This window comes from Lynx canadensis, chromosome C1 (assembly GCF_007474595.2).
Source record: "Lynx canadensis isolate LIC74 chromosome C1, mLynCan4.pri.v2, whole genome shotgun sequence".
NCBI lineage: Eukaryota > Metazoa > Chordata > Mammalia > Carnivora > Felidae > Lynx > Lynx canadensis.
Genome location: NC_044310.1, coordinates 115,140,636 through 115,159,813, shown reverse-complemented (window position 1 = coordinate 115,159,813; position 19,178 = coordinate 115,140,636). Strand labels below are relative to the sequence as shown.

Here is a 19,178-nt window from a genome sequence, read left to right as displayed (position 1 = left end):
ATATAGGCCAAATCCATGCTGGGCTTTGGTGCTGCAGCAGTGAGTAAGAGACACGTCAATTTTCTCTTCGTGGTACTTACATTGTCTAGTTTTTAAAAAGACGAAAACAAGTGATCGCATAAATTACAGAAGATACCAACAGAGAGAAACTGGTAAGTGATATGAATAATAATTGAGGTTCATCTGGGCAAACCTGAAGGGCCTGTGGGAAAAGCTCAGGATCCTCATGGCAAGGAAAAGTAAGACTCGTGAGTTAGGTTCCAGGTCTTTGTGGAAGGTTGGGGCAGACCCTGTCGATAGTGTGGGTCTTTTGAAAAGCAGGACATATTAATTTCACAGTTTAACGATACACATTTCCGTTATGTTTTAAAATGGTTTTTGCATCCAATGTTCATGCAAATTTTGAGATGCTTCTGAGATATCTAAGAAGAAATGTGTCATAGAAGCATATATGATTCCAGAGCTCCATGTTATTTCATTATGATACAACAATGAAAGTCTTTCATGGAATGTTTTTGATTATCTAGGAAAAGTGTTTGGAGAGACTAGTAAAAGAAAAAGAAAACCGAACAGGATTGAATTCTGAGGAACACAGTCTGTAGATATCCTGCAAAGAAGGAGCTTCTAGGGAAGGAGAGCCGGTGAGGTAGGACAAAACACATACGTGTGTGGTTGTGAATGCAAGACAGGAGAAAAAAAGGCTTCACAAAGGGAGCACATGCTAACAGCCTTGACATCTGGCATGAGGTTACAACAGGTCTCAAAAAATAACCGCTGGTTATCACCATCTGAGTCTTGGGGGCTCTATAAAGAATGGTTTGGGGTGGGGGAGGGACCCTCCCTTTTCCTGGGTTAAAGCCTAGAGCATTCTTTCTTTACTGCTTCAAATGTCCACTGATGAATTTTTGTGAACATAGCAATTCTTCCACAGTGAAATAAGATCCACACCACTGGCTTATGGTATCAGGGCCCCAACTTAAGTATAAATTGTAGGGAACTTGAAACCTGAGGTTCATCTGGATAAGCCTGAGGAGTCTGTGGGAGCCCCGGAGCCCCCATGGCAAGAAGACATCTGACCTCTGGGTTAGGTTCCAGATCTTTCTTGCAGATAAGGACAATTCTGAGTTTAGTAGAGAAAATCGAACAGACTGTCTAAAAAATGTAATCCTAGCGCAGAAACTTGGACAATGCCTGGCTCATAGTAGATGTGCAAGAAACAATAGATAGTAATTAATCCTCCCTTGTAATTATGCTCAGTCCTAGCCAGTTGGACACCCTAGGGAATCCTCACCCAAAAGGGCTATTTTGGTGACCGATATCCAACATTTTCTGATAGGAGAAACTAAAATCTAACTCTGCTATACCATTATTATTGACTTTTGTAGAACTCAGGAGTGGTTGGCCCTATGAGACTGTGAGTTTTGGTATAATTTATTGAGTCCCAAAATACTTAATTATGGTACTAGGTATTCTTAGTTATAGTTTAACAGTTAAAACGACTACAACTTTATCAAGCATTTATGTCTTGATTTTTGGACATGGAAATGGAGGCCCTGAAAATTTAATGACTTATCTATTACTGCATATTCACTAACAGATTCTGTATTCTAACTGAGTTCTTCCCACATTCCAGGTAGTAAGGAAGTGGCGAATTAGCCTTAAAATAATGATGTTACCTGAGTATCACATGATGAATGTAACAGTGTTTTTCTCATTGTGTTCAAATTTGTTTTTCTATTCACCTTCAAATGTCTGCTTCTATTGAATTCTGTTAAAGGACTCACCTGTGGAAACCCAAGGCATCTCACTGGCCTTTATATTTCCTATTCTACTGGAAGAAGAAAGAGAGGTAGAGTTAAAGAATAAGATAATTTAGTAACCTCGGGACAATGCTGGGAAATTGAAACATAGGGTCTGTGATGAGAACAAAATACAATATACGGACAATGATTAAAAATATATAATAAGAATTCCGTAGAAAGACATCTGAAAACTCAGATGGTACCAAAGGATACCTTTCTTTCATAGTATTAAATGGTCTCACCTTAAATTTTTACTTGCAGTCCTTGTATTGCCTGAAATGGAGGAAATCATTCTAAGGAAAGTTCAAATGCTTTTAAATTAGTAATCCTTTACATGTCTAGCAAGATCTTTCTCAGCAGCAGGAACAGGAATGCCTTCTCTGAGTGAGTCTGTGCAAACAGGTCCTGTCCATTTGACGTTTCTGAAAGGAGCGGTTGGAGGTTATAATGTTATCAGCACATGTGCTGCTGTTATAAAGTGGGATCCGCAAGCAAAGAAATATGGCTGGCTGGCTGATAAATGTGGTGGTAGTTTTATGATGCCGTGAGAACAAGAATCATAAGACCAACTCATTGCATCATTCATCATAAAAGTGAAACTGTAGAAGGAGATGGGCTGGGAAGGTCTGGAATAAACTGTTCCTAAAAATAAGAATGCTTGTATTAGAATCAGCTTTATTTGGACTGTATCGTAAGCTCATCATTAATTGATGTCTACCCCATTCCCTGCATGTGCTGAAGGACCCCTGCTGTCCTTCTCCGATAACTTGGGATGCTTTGCACAAGGTGTGGTGTCTGCCCTGGGAACTCAAACACCCTTCACACACCAGCAGGGACACTAAGTCTCAGAGAAGTGAACTGACAGGCTCAGAGCATCGTCATCCATTGTATTAGTTCCTAGGGTTGACATAAAAATAATGCCACACACTTGGTGACTTAAAATAAGAGGAATTTATGGGGCACCAGGGGGCTCAGTTGGTTAGGTGTCTGACTTCAGCTCAGGTCATGATATCACGGTCTGTGAGTTCGAGCTCCATTGTAGGGTTCTGTGCTGACAGCTCAGAGCCTGGAGCCTGCTTCGGATTCTGTGTCTCCTTCTCTCTCTGCCCCTTCCCCACTCATTCTCTGTCTCTCTCTGTCTCAAAAATAAATAAATTAAAAAATAATAAGAGGAATTTATTCTGTCATAGTTTTGGAGGATAGAAATCCAAAGTCAAGATGTAGGCAGGGCCACACTCCTTCCAAAAGCTCTCATGGATAATCCTTCCTTGCCCCTTCCACCTTTTTGTGGATCCTGACATTCTGTGGTTTGTAGCAGTGTATGTCCAATCTCTGCCTTCATGTTCACGTGACCTTGTTTCCTGTATTTCTGTGTCCACCCTACTTCTTATAAGATACTATTCATCCAATACCATTCATTGGATTTAGGAATCTCTCTAAATCTAAGATGATTTCATATCAAGATACTTAAGTAATTACATCTGCAAAGACCCTATTTCAAGGGGTGCCTGGGTGGCTCAGTCAGTTGAATATCTGATTCTTGGTTTCTGCTCAGGTCATGATCTTGTGGTTTCTGGGTTCAAGCCCCGTGTCGGGCTCTGTGCAAACAAGGATTCTCTCTTGGGATTCTCTCCCTCCCTCCCTCCTTCTCTCTCTCTGTCTTTCTCTCTCTCTCTCTCTATGCCCCTCTCCTGTTCGTGATCTTTCTCTTTCAAAATAAATACATATATTTTTTAATTTTTGAAAAGACCCTATTTCAAAGTAAGGTCATGGTTTGAGATCCCGAGTGAACATGTATTTGGAGGAAACTATTCAGCCCACTATCTCCATAAATGAAGCTGGCAATTTCTAAATATGCAGGGTTTTCACCATGACTGAATAGCTTCCATGTAAAATGTTGGAAAAGTGATCACTAAATTCTTTGTTTTCAGTGATATCACTATAGTTATCTTCGTTCATGACCAATATTGGTCATTTTCTTAAATATACGTTTAATGCCTACTCTATTGTAGGTACTGAGTATGTAAGGAAGTTGCAATATACAAATAGAAATGACGATTATCCTATCTAGAAGGCTGTTTGTGTGCATCCACTTATATGTGGATTTTTTTTGATACGTAGCAGTATTAGAAACATATTTTCCCTATCATTTTCTTAATGCCATTTTCTCTAGCTTCCTTTGTTGTAAGAATACAGTATATAATACATATAACATACAAAATATATGTTAATTAGTGACTGTTTTATGTTATCAGTAAGTCTTCTGGTCAACAGTTGGCTATTAATAATTGACTTTGGGGAGTGAAAAATTATACACAGATCTTTTTGGCTGTGTGGGGGTGTGGTGCCCCAACCCCTCCATTGTTCAAGAGTGAACTGTATATAGGTCAATGGACTATATATATTTAACAAAATGGTAAATGATACTATCTTCACACGGTGAGGATAATAGGGATTTTGCTTCTTTTTCCCCCTTTTCTGATTAATTTACAGATCATGTGTTTGTTTATGAAAAAAAATATTAAAGCTGATGAGGAGAGGTGAAAATAATCCTTGAAGACCTGAAAACCATGAATCCTGATTCTGTAGCTGAGAAACAAAGTGGTGAGACTTTGTCAATTGCCAGGAGACAAAGACAGACAAGAGAAATATCAAGCTCTCTGGGTGCTGTGTTCTTTGAGGGCACCTGCCTTTATAAGCAAGATTGATTCTGGCTCACAGGCGGTCATTATCACACTGTCCAACATCGAAAAGCCTTTCCTCCCTGCTCTGCCCGCAGCACCACATTGATTCTGGGCATCCCCAGGTAGTCTTGGACTCTTCCCAGTCTCCACTCAGCCTCTGCGACCCTTCAAACCCTACTTTTCTTCCACAGGTCACATTAAGTCCAAATTAAGGAATTCCTTTAGGCAGAACTTTTTCAAAGCGTCGAAACCAAAATAAAAAAGTTAATGAATTCCAACAAAGGCAAAAGACCTCCGGATAGATGTTTTGCCCTTTTTATTCATTGAGCTCATGCAGTTTGTATTTTCCCTTTGTAAGACTCCCTGTTCCACCAATGTTTCCAAAATTAATTTTGACCTTCTGGCAACATTTTAATTTCACATGCCCCAGTAGATTCTCTTTGTTCAACAACTATTCTATAGATTCATTATTCTTTACAGAAAATGGCTTTATCCTGCTCAACATAAGTATTCATTACATGCCTAATTACACTGAGAACTGTGCGTGGGGACAGGAGCCTGGTGCAGAGGAAGCAGGGCTGGTCCGTGGAGGGCAGACCTGGGTTCAGGACTGACCCTGCTCTTCTCCGCTGTGTCACCCAAGCATAGGGCTGGCCCAAGCTGGAGTTCTGTTTTCACCAGAAGCTCAGAAGCTCAGCCAGTCACCCACCTGCCTGAGCCATGTTTTCACCTATCCAGAAGATGAGGTGATAGTGACTTTTAGGGTTTTGTGAGGATTTGGGGGTGGTATCGCTAGAAGAGATGGAAAATGCTTACCCAGAATATATAATGAGTGGTTGCTATTATTATTAACGGTAACATCGCCTGACGTTTGCTAGGAATAAAGTACTCCTGGGCGTTCGGCATCATTCATATGCCCTGTCTTTGAGAAGGTTTGAGATTGGTAGAGGAGGTGGTTTTTCTCCACCTCGAGGAACAAAATCCAAACAAATGCCTTCCCATACTTAAGAAGCAATCTGGACCCATGCCAGCGTTCTGACCTCGTTCCTTGTCCTCATGGATTACACTCCTGCCTCACTGTCCTGCATGCTGTTGTGGACACATGGCAAACCCTCCCACAGGTCACAGATTCCGCATTTGCTTTTCACTCTGCTTGGACAGCGCCCGCATCTACATTACCCCAGCCTTGCATGACTGACACCTTCCCAACACTCCCGTCTCAGTTCCACTCTCACTTCCTTAAAAAGCCTTCTTCGGACTGTATTACTCAGTTTGATTCCCAGGCCCTGTGTTTTGCAGTGCCACACTCTCTTCACTCTTTGGTACTTCTCTCCATTGGAACTTTTCTTTTCAGTTATTTCTTGACTTTCTTCTCTTTCCTCCAGCTAGAATGAAAGTTCCGCAGAAGTGGCGATCTTGATGTTCTTCTTTAAAAAGTGTGTGATTTTTCCTATAGAAAAAATCATGGGTATAAAAGATTGGCTCAAGAATTTTCTTTTTTTTTTTTTAATAGTGCAGCCACTTTCTTTTTTTTTTTTTTAATGTTTATTTATTTTTGAGACAGAGACAGAGCATGAACGGGGGAGGGTCAGAGAGAGAGAGGGAGACACAGAATCGGAAGCAGGCTCCAGGCTCTGAGCTGTCAGCACAGAGCCCGACGTGGGGCTCCAACTCACGGACCGTGAGATCATGACCTGAGCCGAAGTCGGACGCTTAACCGACTGAGCCACCCAGGCACCCCAAGAATTTTCCTTTTGAGCTGGGCTTTGATGGGTAGATGATTAGGGAAACATAAATGCGGAAGACAAGGGATTCTAGATGGAGAGGGGAGTGTGAGCACCGGGGACAGGGGACCCCCTTACATGGATGTCTTCTGAACATCAAAATCGGAAGGTGTCCAAAACTTGTCCCTCCAGCAGCCTCTCGTGTCTCAGCAGCTGTGTGTTCTAATTCTCAGGCCAAAGACTTTAGTCTCACCCTTGGCTTTTCTTCTTTTTCTTACAGCTCAAGTCCAATCAAAATACCTTCAGATACTGGCCATTCTGATCCACCTTCGTGCACTGCTATCACCCCAGTAACCAGTGACTCTCGGATTACTGCAGTTGCCTTTTTACAGTCCCCCTGCTTCTACAGTCTATCCTCAACAAGGGAAACCAGACCGAGCCTTCAGAGGGAGAGTCGTCTCACCTGTACCACCCCTCCTCTGGTTCTCCATTCACTCAGTGTAGACGCGGAGTCCACCAGCCCGTTCTTGGTCTGGCTGGAATTACCTCTCGGACTTCCTTTCCCATCCTCTCGCTTTGTCTCACTCTTCCCGTCCTCACTGGCCTGGCTGTACCTTGCACACATCAGGCACACATCAACCGTCGGCTTAAATCTTTCCTCAACCTAGAAATGTCTTCCCTCAAGACCTTGGTGACTGACCCCCTTACCTCTGTAGCCTTTACTCCCATCACACCTTCTCAATGAGGTGACACTATGCAATTCTGTCACCTGCTCCCTGCCAGTCCTGAGACCCCTGGCTCTGCTCCTCTTTTTTCTTTTTCTTTTTGCCTGGCAGACATAGAACTTTTTAGAGCACCATATATTTTATTTACTTACGAAGTTTATTGTTTATATTCCGTCAGTAGAACATCAGCTCCATGAGAGCAGAGAAGACTGTTACCTGACTCATAGCAGGTCCTCAATCATATTTTCAGGATGAATAAATGAGTAAGAGGTGACAGTTCTATTTGGCCCATGTACAAGAGGAACAGGTAGAGAAACTGAGAGAGTCAGCCTTTGAACTGCAAATGAGTGGCTTTGCGCTTTATTCTATGCACACTGGGGAGTGATAGCAATTATTTATAAAGACGTTTGGATTACTGATAGCCTTTAAAAATATGGTAGAAATTTTGTCCTAGACTTTTAACTTTCTTCTTCACAGCTTTCATTGACTTAATACTTGGCTTCATCTAGAGAAGGATCTTTTTGATCAGGAGTCAATGGTGATTGTATTTGGAGATGGCAGCACAGGTGGTCCATGAAAGGCCTCTGCTTTGTTACTTCTTTTCTTCTCCATTTCTTCACCAGAGGCAAATATTCTAATAAGCCGACATATTCTCAAGTAAAATGAGTCATGCTGGATGCTTGTTAAGTTACAGTAAAACCTTGGTTTGTGAGCATCATTCTTTACAGAAACATGATTATAATATAAAGCCCTTGTATATCAAAGCAAAGTTCAAGGACCATTGGCTCAGTGGTGATCATGTGACATTTAGCCTCACGTACTACCTGTATTGCAAGACATCGCTCGTTTATCAAGTGAAAGTTTATTAGAAACGTTTGCTCAGCTTGCGGAACGCTCGCAGAACAAGCTACTCATAATCCAAGGTTTTACTGTACATGAGTAGCATTGGATTATAAACCTTATTTGGCTGGTTTTGCACAGCTCCCTATTTATGTGTTTCCTTGGCGATGAACACCTAGGTTGATTCCCTATTGCCCCAGTAATGCTATAACAAACTCGAATGGAGAGACTCCCTGTCTCAGGCAATTCTAATATCCTTATGGAGGGGCCTTGCTTTCCTCACTACTTCTCCTGGAATTAGCCCAGTTCCAAACTTCAATCTCTTTTTTTAACATTTTCTTTTAACATTTATTTCCTTTTGAGAGACAGAGTGAGACAGCATGAGGTGGGGGGGCATGCAAAGAGAGGGGGTTACACAGAATTCAAAACCGGCTGCAGGCTCTGAGCTGTCAGCACAGAGCCGGACACAGGGCTTGAACTCACGGACCGCGAGATCATGACCTGAACTGAAGTTGGACACTTAACCGACTGAGTCACCCAGGTGCCCCTAAACTTCAATCTCTTGAGCATCACTGTTGCTTAAGGATGTTGTGTCCGCATGCTTAGAAAAAGGCAAGCCCTACTTACCTTCATTCGCTAAAAAATAAAATAAAAATAACAATAACAACAACAACAACAACAATTTGGTAGAAATTCCTTGTGGCTTTTAGGGACACGAAAGAAAGAAAGAAAGAAGAAAGAAAGAAAGAGAAGGGAAGGGAAGGGAAGGGGAGGGAAGGGAAAACAAAACCTCTCCTCATTTGAACCTGGCCTGAGATACATAATTGCAAAGAGATCCATTTTCATTTATGCTCGTTACCTAGCACTTGCAGACCCTGGGAAGAAAATGTGAATACTGAGAATTCAGTGACAGATATATTGCAAGTAATCAAGTAGTTACTCTTAATTCATTACATGAATAAATCAATCTCAGGGTTGTAATAATTTTCCAGCAATATAGCTGTATCTGCACATAATCAGATTTAAGTATGTATGGGGTGCATTTTGTGGCTCTATGCTAGGTGTGACGGGCCTACAGTGAACATGGCAAATATCTTCACTGTAGCTCTTGGTGACTTTAATCTTCACTTTAGCTCTTGGTGACTCCCCGGAGGTGGGAGGGCATGGGTGTTGCTCTCCCTGTTCCAACGGAGGCTGGAAAGCTGTTTTAAGTAACAAAGTGGACTTTGATAAATGGTGATGGGCTCTTCTGGTCTCTGTTTTGGAGCCTCCCCCACTCCTTGCCAACCCTTCCCTTCTGGAGGACCTGTGTCACTTTGTAACGGCTGAAATTGCCAGCCACCTGGCCCTGGAGCCTGGCCTGTAATCCATTTCTCTCCACTGAGTCCTAAAAACTAGTCTGCCTGTTGAACTTACAGGGAAAAGGGTTCCCTCTGTCAATGTTGAACTTCACTCGACCCCGTGACCCTGGAAAGCGGTGATGGTTAAAGAACTTGCCCACCTGTATAATCCAAAAATCAGTTGGCTAAAAACTCCACCCTTCCCCATATGGCAGGTGACTTATCAGGCCAGACACAAGCTCTCCAAATTCCCAATCTTTGCCTCAAACACGATTAGCTGAACTGTTTGTACCCATGGACGAGTCTGGGCAAGGTATTTAACCTCCTTGACTTTACTGAAGCTTCTCTCTCCCCGCAGGTCCTGGAACTTCGGCCCACCCTCAGTCTGACCTGCACACAGCCCTTCTTTAGACCCACCTTCCCCCCCACCCCACCAACCACCCCCCACAGCAGGCTGGGCACAGGTCATACATTGCCTGACCTACAGTCCTATCCCACCACCCTGGCACATCCCACCTGCCCACATCTAGTTCGTCAGTTCTGGCCACCTTGTTTACTGCTCCAAATGAAAGAAATGCCCTTTCCTGCCCGGCTTTTAGGACGCTTGCACATCTCACGGTGTTGAGTGTTTCCACTGTGACAATGGTGCCCCCCTCCTCAGTACTATAATACTTTCAGACACAGTCTCCCCTTACCGAGGTCTGGATTTTTTTTTTTTTTTTATCTTCTTAAGAAAAACAGATGAATTAAAGAAAATCCTTCTCTCCTTCGTAACTGGATGTGGTATTTCTATGGGGGAGGCCTGGAAACTGCTTCGGTCATCTTGACCCATGAATAAACCCTGCAACCCTATTTGCTCTGGGCTCCTTGTTACTGCTTAAGCCAATTGGAGCCGGGTGCTCTGTTCATAGCAGAGAAACTCATCCTCTCTGGTTCCCGTAACTGAGGGGCCGAATGGGGGTTTCAATACTCCAGCTGAGGGGAAATTTGAATGTCCGGGTTTGTTGCTGGCGTTGCCATAGAGACAAGATGGGGATGGGCGTAGGTAATGGATGTTAATGATGTGCTGAGTGTCTAGGGTAAAAGATGTAGAGAGAAGCAAAACCAGTTTATGTGATTATCATTATCCTAATCATTTAGGAGGGAGGGTTCTCATTCCACCTCTTCTCTTCTCCAGGCTTGTGACCTTCACCAGGTAAGTGCACCACCTATCACAGAGCGTTTGCTGACAGCCCTCCAGGTCTTCTGGCTGCATTCTGGGTTCTGGGCTTGCAGAGGCAACAAACACATGGTCTTTATCTTCAAGGAGTTCGTGGTCTACTAAGGGAGTTAGGATTTAAGTGAGTAATTAGTATGAAGTGACTAATAGTCAATTGATAGGAAAAGCGCATTACTACGTGTGCACAATTGATTGTGGGACACGTTACCTCTGCGGGGTTTCATAGCAGAGCCTTGCCACAGCCAGACGGCAGTTCGCCAGGTGGATGAGGATGAGACATCCATTCCAAAAATGAGCAAAAAAGGAAATGACACCTACACATGCATGTATACATGGGTAGAAGAAGACTGATCTGGCCAGATCATATAGTCTCACTCATGGCCTGTACCTCAGCCTACAGATGGGTGGTTGTTAAACTCAATCCCTGAGAACTCCAGTGGTTCTGTGGATTTCTCAGGCGTCACCCTGTGAGGCCTGGGATGTACCAGACCAGTGGGATGCGGTGACGAGCAGACAAAATCAAGTTCGCCCGTGTTATTAGCTGTGCGACATTGGATAAGTTTCCTAACCTCTCTGTGCTTTCGTTTCTGCATGTCTATAATGGGGAAAGAATAGTGACCTTATCATTGGTTTGTCGTGAAGATACATTGTGTAAATCTGTGCAAAGTTCTGAGAACAGAGCCTGGCATATAGTGCCATGCATACACCATCGGCTAATAAGATGGCGATCACACTTCAGCCACAAAAATCACACTTCTTCCCAGTTTCTTCCCTGTTTATACCTTCAGCTTTCATGAAAGAGATATTTTGAAGAAATGTTTGCACACGCTTTTTTTTTTTTTTAATTTGAAGATAACTCCTATAGGTCCATTCTTCCAACAAATACATAGCGAGTGTCTATTTTGTCCCAGGAATTGTGTTCGAGATTGACCAGCCACAAAATCAGCAAATCCCTCTGCCCTCAGGGATGTTTCCTTTGAATAGAGAAACTCAAAAAATTAAAGTATATATGTAGATATCTATCTATCTATCTATCTATACACACACACACACACACACACACACACACGAGAAATATGTTAATTTGTGTTAAATACTCCAATGAAAGTAATAAGGCAGAACCTTAGAAAAGGCATTCTTTGAATGAGTTTAGATTCAAAAAGTGTTGATAGGAAAGGTGGGAGGAGTGGGTGATGTCCCACGGGGCGGGGGTGGTAGTTGGTAAGCAGGGGAGAAAGCAAGTCAACAGACTGCTGGGAGAGCAGACCCTGGGTGTGTGGGGAGCTGAGAGGGAATCAAGGAGGGAGGAGAGGAGTAAGCGGAGGGTCTTGTGGCCCAAGGGGCGAGGCTGGGCTGACCAGGTATTGTTGGCAGCTTGAAGAACTCAGGCTTCTGCACTGCATCACGAAATCATGGGGCATTTGGAGTAGCCTGACATGGTCTGACTTCCATTTATCTATCTGCATGCCGATCTAAGTGTGGACGGTTGGAGCCACAAAGGCCGGAACAAGAAGTACTCAGCAGTCCAGGGGAGGGATTGTGGTGTGGCTTCCCTTGGGGTGGTAGCAGGAGAGGTCGTGAGAAAAGGTAGCATTCTAGACAAACATGCACAGAGCTATACAGACAGCGAGGTTGTAACAGAATGCATCCATTGAAATCATTTGAAGTTGATGTCCTTGGAGCTCCTGGCGCCGAGAAGTCATTTGTGGGTTCCTGAGTATCCGCGCAAGAAAGGGTTACAGGGGCAGAGGAAGGATCTGGCGCTCGTTCCGAGCACAGGTGCAGCCAACGGTTTTTCTGTCTTCAGACAAAAATACTTGGTAATCCCCTGGCTTAAATTGTTCCCCTGTCTCTGTCATAGAATAGAATCTGACCCTGAGTAATGTGACTTAATGAGGGCAGGTTAACAGAGCTTACAGAGAACGACTAAATATATATTTATTTTACATTTGGTCTCAGCCATTCTGTGTAATTATGTTTGAAAGGGCACCGGATGGATAAGTCATAAGCCACAACAGGTGTGACTGGAGAAACACACAGAAGGCACATAAAACTCAGGCGACAGCGGAGATGATATAAACTTCCCAAGAGGGCAGGGAGATACGAGGCAAGTTTGAACTTTGAAGACAGTGTGCAACCAAATAATTACCAGCAGCCTCCACCAGGGTGGGAGCCACCGGGAGCATAAGCCAAGGGGGGGCCCATAACTCCCTCCTGTTCAAGGTGCCCTTGGCCACCTCATCTACCCAAAAAGAGGAAACTGTGGAGTAGCAGTCGTGGGCACTCCACAAGTATATCAACAGCTGAGAGGCCATGGAAAGAATGAACCACAGTCCCCATGATTAAAGCTGAGGGTTTAGCTCCTCTCCATTCAGCTCCTGTTAAAGCTGAGAGCTTCTATAGGTAGTATCTTACCCATAAACACACACCACTGATGGCAACCCATTTCGTTAAGAGGTGATGGCAGAAGGAGGAAGGGACTAAAATTCCTACACGTTCAGCAGAATGTGCCTCAACAATTCCTTCATAGCAGCAATTTGCGCGCGCGGTATTTCATTCATTTCTCAAATCAACCCTGTTGTTTGTCCGTAAAGGACGAGAAACTGAAGGAGCCTCAGTGATTGCCTCGGAAGTGGTGGCATTTTTCTAGAATCCAAATGAACTATGTACATGTCAGGCCCCAGGTTTCCACCATCTCCCTTGTCCTTCGAGGAGTGAGCTGTCTTGTCTGGCATCATGTAGTGTTAGGGTAGCAGACAAACTTGGGTGACAAGCAGACAACCTGGGCTTGTGTGTTGGTCACTGTAGCCTCACGCCTGCTCCTGTGTCACTGGCCCACGGAACTGGGCCTGAAGAGTTGGGGTCTAGATTACCAGATTTAAACATATGTCCATCGCTTGGGTGAATGGCGAGAGAGGGGTGGAGGCCACACAGCTGATTCCTCTGTTTCCGTTTTTTATTTATTGTTTCGTAGTTCAAGCCTCAAACACTGGACGTGGCTGGGTATTTCTGAGTGTAAAGAAAGCTTGTGTTTTTTTCCAGGTCGTCTTGCGCTTTCCCGTTAAGTTACTACTTTGGTCTCTCCCATCAGATACCCTTTAGGGACGGCCTTAGGCGAAGGTGCGAAATCGATCCTCTGTTCCCAGAACTTCCCCCTGCTGGCCGTCTCCCCAACTCTGTGGAACGCTCATCCTCTTCTGGTGCTGGTGAAATTTCCCTTCTGCAAGCTCAAGAGGAGATACAAATTATTATATGCATGAAAACATGTCTCCACTCTGCAATTCAAAGGGCAGGCCAACTTTGCCTTTCCCTCTTATGTATTGGGAATCCGAATGAAGCGTTTTCAAAATAAAGGGTCCAAACTGAGGCATAACCAGGTTCTAAGATCCATGAAGAATGCTCTGTGGGAAGTTAAAAGTGTACCACCCCCTGCCATTGCTTCCTATAATGTTATCCAGTTAAGTCTCAATCCTCAAGCCTCCATATATATATGAAGATGTATTCCAAAAAGAAGCCCCAGAAGCTTTTAATCCCATGGCTGAAACAAGTTCAAAAGACATTTAGTTGAGTGTTGTTTAATGGACCCAATCGAAGGGGTGTTAATCAGCTGCTAATCTAGTGAGAATTCCCTCAGGAAGACCCATTGGGAGAGAGAAAGCAAACAAAACCCGAGATTCAGAGTCAAGGTATCTGCAGACGGCTAAATAATGGTCCCTCTAAAGATGTCTACGTCTGGATATTTGGAACCTGGGAATATAACACCTTATATGTCAAAAGAGACTTTGCGGACGGGATTGTTAGGGAGGTTGGGATGGAGAGAAAAACCCTGCCCCGCTGTAATCACAAGTGTTATTATAATAGGGAGGCAGAGAGTCTGGGTCCAAGATGTGGTGACAGAAGCAGATAAAAGAGTCAGACAGATCTGAGGGTGCCAGGCTTCTGGCTTTGAAGGAGAAGGGTCCAGAGCTAAGACCTTGTGGGCAACCCCTCGACGCTGGAAAAGATGGAAAACAGGTCGTCCTCACAATCTCCGGAGGCAATGCAGCCCTGCTAACACCTTGATGTTAGAATTGCCGACCTCCAGAAATATGAGAGAATAGATGTGTGTTGTGTTAAGCCACCAAACGTGCGGTCCTTGGCTGCAGCAGTGGTAAGAAAGTAATGCCCAAACTGCATGATAGGGTAGCAGCTACTCTTTGATACGGTAGGTTTTTGTAGGGCTGCAGCTGGGGTAGTGGGGTCTTGGATGATTGTGCTAGAAAATAGTACCGGAGAACAAGGTGAAAAAGGCCCATGGCACGTACCAGGAGGCCCCCAAGCCTTTGCAAAGAGAAATGGTGGCAGGGCGCCAACCGGGTTTCTTGGAGTGAATATCGGTGTTCTCTGAAGTGCCCCAAGTTAAGAGTATAAATTGCTCTATGCCACCATCGCTACATTTCCCTCTCTCCTTTTGAAGGTTTGTCCAATAGAACATAAAACCATGGAGCTTAAAGCCCAACATTATCTCGAGGAGCCTTAAGGTGAGCCGTGATTTCTCTCAGGTGTCAATCCTCGCCAAGCCCCAGGGAAACACCAAGCTGGGGCAAATGAGCACTGATGCGGAAGAAGAGAAGCAGCATTTTCTGGAGAATCTAACAGTCTTTTTTTTCCACATGTGGACTTCTATCAGGCTGTGATGAGCAAAAACTAGGATGGATATAGATTAGAAATAGTACAACCGTTGTTTACCGGAGTCCGACTTACGTCCTTGGTTGGCGTGTGCCCTGAATGTAACTCCTTTGTTTCCCTCCGACTGCCAACAAAAATTGAGACAGTCCGTTGCAGCCTCTTCTCTCTGTAGACCGAGGTCTTTTTAGGACGTCTTTTGTAGTACTGTGGATGCAACTCAGATTTAAATCCAGTGAGGACAAGGCTATCTGAAGACACAAAATCGTGTGTTCTGTAGAGCAACATAATGTGTTTTACAAGTCACGAGAGATATTCCTATTTCCAAGAGGGCCATGGCCACATAATTTCAGGACATAAATATATCCCTTCTCTTGGGTACGGTTGAACAGACACTGCCACCGGCTGCAGGTGCAGCGGTCCCAGCTTCCCCAGATCACACCCTTTGTATCCACTCCCCTGATTTGCTCCCCCATGCGCATGCTTCTTTAGAAGTCCCAGCCTCCCAGCCTCCAGATGCTATCCGGGAAGTGGCGTGGGTGTCTGGACTCCTAGGACACATTTTGTTGTATGGTATGCTCCCTTTACTATCACCATCCCATTAAATGTGGCTACTCTATGGGACAACAGACGATATACGGTACAGTATAGCAGAATAAGGAGGGAAAGTAGGATTTTTATAACCACTACTATTAGGATCACTATCACGTATTTTATATATGTGTGTGTATATATATATATATATATAAAACATAAATATATATATACATATATATACACATACACACAATTATATATAATTAAACATATAATTTATATTAATATATTATGATGCATATACATATATATGTATATATATACACACACATATATATGTGTATCATATATATGTATATGTATATATATACACAAATATGTGCGATTAGTTTTCTTTGGTTGTTCACTGGTTTGGAGAGGCACAGGAGGGCCTCCTATCTCCGTGGATTGATAGGCTTTTAAGAAAGGGTAACAGGTAGAGGAGGAGGAGGGGCCGTCAGCTTTCCATTCTTTCTTTCCTACGGCAGTGATAGCAAGATAGAAATTTACAGTTTCATAGAGAATTCAGCATGAATCCAAATATTTCCGTGCTTTCATCGTGTGCCTGTTGGGGTGCACACTTTGCAGGCTCCATAAATGCAGAAGAGCAGAGGGCATCCCGGCTGTGCTTATTACCTGAGCTGTGGGGGAGGGCAGGGTATGAGCACCATTGCCTGTGAGAAACTTGCCTTACTACCTTCTTCCTACTGTTTTGGCTTCGCATTATCTATTGGTTGCCAATTAGACAGGTCTTGTAAGGGTAAAAATCATCAGGTCAACCGTCGTTAGGGCAAGAACCCTTACCTGGGGGCACTGTAATCTTAAAGACACATATAATGATAGACATAGCTGTGTCCCACCACCTCACTTTACAGTTGGGGAAGAAAGTGAAAAGAGAATAAATTACTTGTCCCGGGCCACACAAGATAACGATATCTGTATTCCAGAGTGTCCTGGAGTCAAGCAGGATAAATGTCGGATCTGAAAGCTCTTTCTCTCTCTCTCTCTCTCTCTCTCTCTCTCTCTCTCTCTCTGCAGGGTCATTTTCTCCAACAATTCTACAAGGCCATAGGGAATACTCTTAGTGAAATATGAAGCGTAAAATACTCTCCTCTGTTATCTTCAAAATAAACTTTTTGAGATGCCTTCTGCTGGTCCCACTGAATAAAGGCTACCCCTCTTCCAACCTACTGCCAAGTTAGGGAGAATAAGGAGGGAAATCAGAAATTATTGTGTCACAGCCACTCCTATTATGACTACTATCCTTTCCACTGTTGTTAAGCAAGAAGGTCTCTTTATAAATGATATCATTTAATTCTCTCAACAACACCACGAGATAGGCATTATTATCTCCAATAACCCCAATAAGGAAACAAAGATAAAGGAAGGTGAAGTAATTGATTCAAGTTCCCACAGCTGGTAAGTGGGATGTTGGGTTTCATCTCCAAGGCAACTATTTCCTAAATTCATTGTTTTCCCATAGTGTGTAGCATGTTTGAGCATCTGAAATTCTCTCACTCCTGATCTTTTACTTCTCCTCTAAGCTCTTTCTAATTTTGTAGAGTGTTAGTCTATCTCCGGAAACATAGAAAACTAGTTCTTGTTAACATTTTAAATGATTGCAGCTGATATAATGTATTTCCAATTTCAAATGATGAATTGAAGATAATCCCTGTGGAAAGACTGCCTTGAAAAGGGCATCCGGGTGGCAATCAAGGGACCTGCATTCCATTTCCGGCTCTGTTCCTAACTCCCATCACGGGGCAGTTCTTATTGTACCATATCAGGGTTTGGCAGGATCTGGGGCCTCCACAGGGTATGGAAGCAGAATTAGGCTCAGAGTAATCACAATTACCTGGGGATGATTTTTTTCGGTATATTAGAGCTGCATTCTCCCATACTCTAACCCTCAAGTTATGGCTGAATAGCAAGGGTGGCGCTGTGGAAACTGACGAGCGCATTTCAAAACCACTCCCGAGAAGTCCCATCAGCCCTCGCGCGCCACCTTCCCCTCTCTTCCTGGGCGCTCGAGGCTGCAGCCGTCTGTTACTCGGCATCATGGCCGCCCTCAGACCTCTGGTGGAGGCCAAGATCCTTAAAAAGAGGACCAAGAAGTTCATCTGGCACCATTCAGACCGATATGTCAAAATGAAGTGCAATTGGCGAAAACCCAGAGGCGCTGACAATAGAGTGCACAGAAGATTCCAGGCCCAGATCTTGATGGCCGACGTTGGTTACAGGAGCAACAAGAAAATAAAACGCATGCTTCCCAGTGGCTTCCGGAGGTTCCTAGTCCACAAGGTCAAGGAGCTTGAAGTGCTGCTGATGTGCAGCAAATCTTCCTGTGCAGATTGCTCACAATGTCTCCTCCAAGAACCCCAAAGCCAGTGTGGAAAGAGCAGCCCAGCCGGCCGTCACCAGTGCCAGGCTGCGCAGTGAAGAAAATGAATGGACAGACAGCTTATGTGCACATAAATTTGTGTTAATAAAACCATAAAACTACAAAAAAAAAAATAAAAATAAATAAAACCAGTCCCTGAGGGATTCTGATTTATGCCCTTACTCCCCGGAAAGAACTAAGGTTCTTAAGGTGTAGGTTAAGTAACTTGGTAGGCATTCAAGCTCTAAGGTCTTTATCCTCTGATAAAGACATATATAACAGGTGAGACTTTTACCAAGTTACTTTGCTGGTCCATTAGTATGATCCATCATACATTCGTATATTAACCCCTCTCTGACTAATTTGTGCCAGGTACCCAGCTATACCTCTCTGCACTCAGGTTATATTTGAAGACCAGGAAATACTAGATGAAATTCTGGAAGGTTCTCAAGGCACCTGTAAAACCTTTTCCTTTCCCCTCAAAGCAAAGATTATTGGAAAAGGTCACTTAACTGTTTTCTTGTAGAGGAGGCATGAATAAATCTACAGTGTTCCCAAGGAAATAAATGCCTTGCCTGTTATGATGGAAAGACATGAAATTGAAGTCCAAGGCATAGCTTGAATTCAGGTTTTATATTTAAAGTTAAAATCTGTATTCAAAAATGAAGACATCAGGCCAAAACGTGTGTATATGGGAGTATGTAAACATGTGTGGAGTGTAATAATAAAAATTAAAAGCAATGTAGATTTTTATTCAAAATTTGTGACATAGTTTATAACAGTGAAAAACAGGATATAAGTTAAAAGCTAAGTGGAAGATAAGCAAATTATGATAAGTCCATATATAGAATATTATATATTCATAAAATTATTGTTACTACTTCTATATAACAATATCCAAAGCAATCTCACAACTAATAATAAGCAACAAAAGCAGGATATAAAATTTTACTTACCTTTTGAATGAAATTAGCTTAAAGACACATATGAACAATGATAGTTTAATTATGGCTAATTGTCACTTTATTAAATATGAACTATAGCCCGGAACTGTACCTTACATATTACCTCATTTAAATCTTAAAACAACACTTGCATCAGCATTATAACTTCCATGCTACATTAAGAAAACTCACTTGGTTAAAATTACCCAGCTATTTATTTTGAAGTTTACTTTATTTATTTTGATTTATTTTGATCAGATATTTGATCAAACACTAGTC

At 43.1% G+C, this 19,178-nt stretch overlaps 1 protein-coding gene across 1 annotated transcript; it reads left to right on the top strand.

Annotated features, from left to right (window-relative positions):
* The first annotated feature begins 17,623 nt into the window (after positions 1 to 17,623).
* Positions 17,624 to 18,072, top strand: LOC115519811 (60S ribosomal protein L32-like). Its single transcript, XM_032594102.1, is given in 2 exon segments — positions 17,624 to 17,923; positions 17,925 to 18,072. Coding segments are annotated over 2 exon segments (438 nt in total). The 5' UTR covers positions 17,624 to 17,633.
* The last annotated feature ends 1,106 nt before the right edge of the window (positions 18,073 to 19,178 follow it).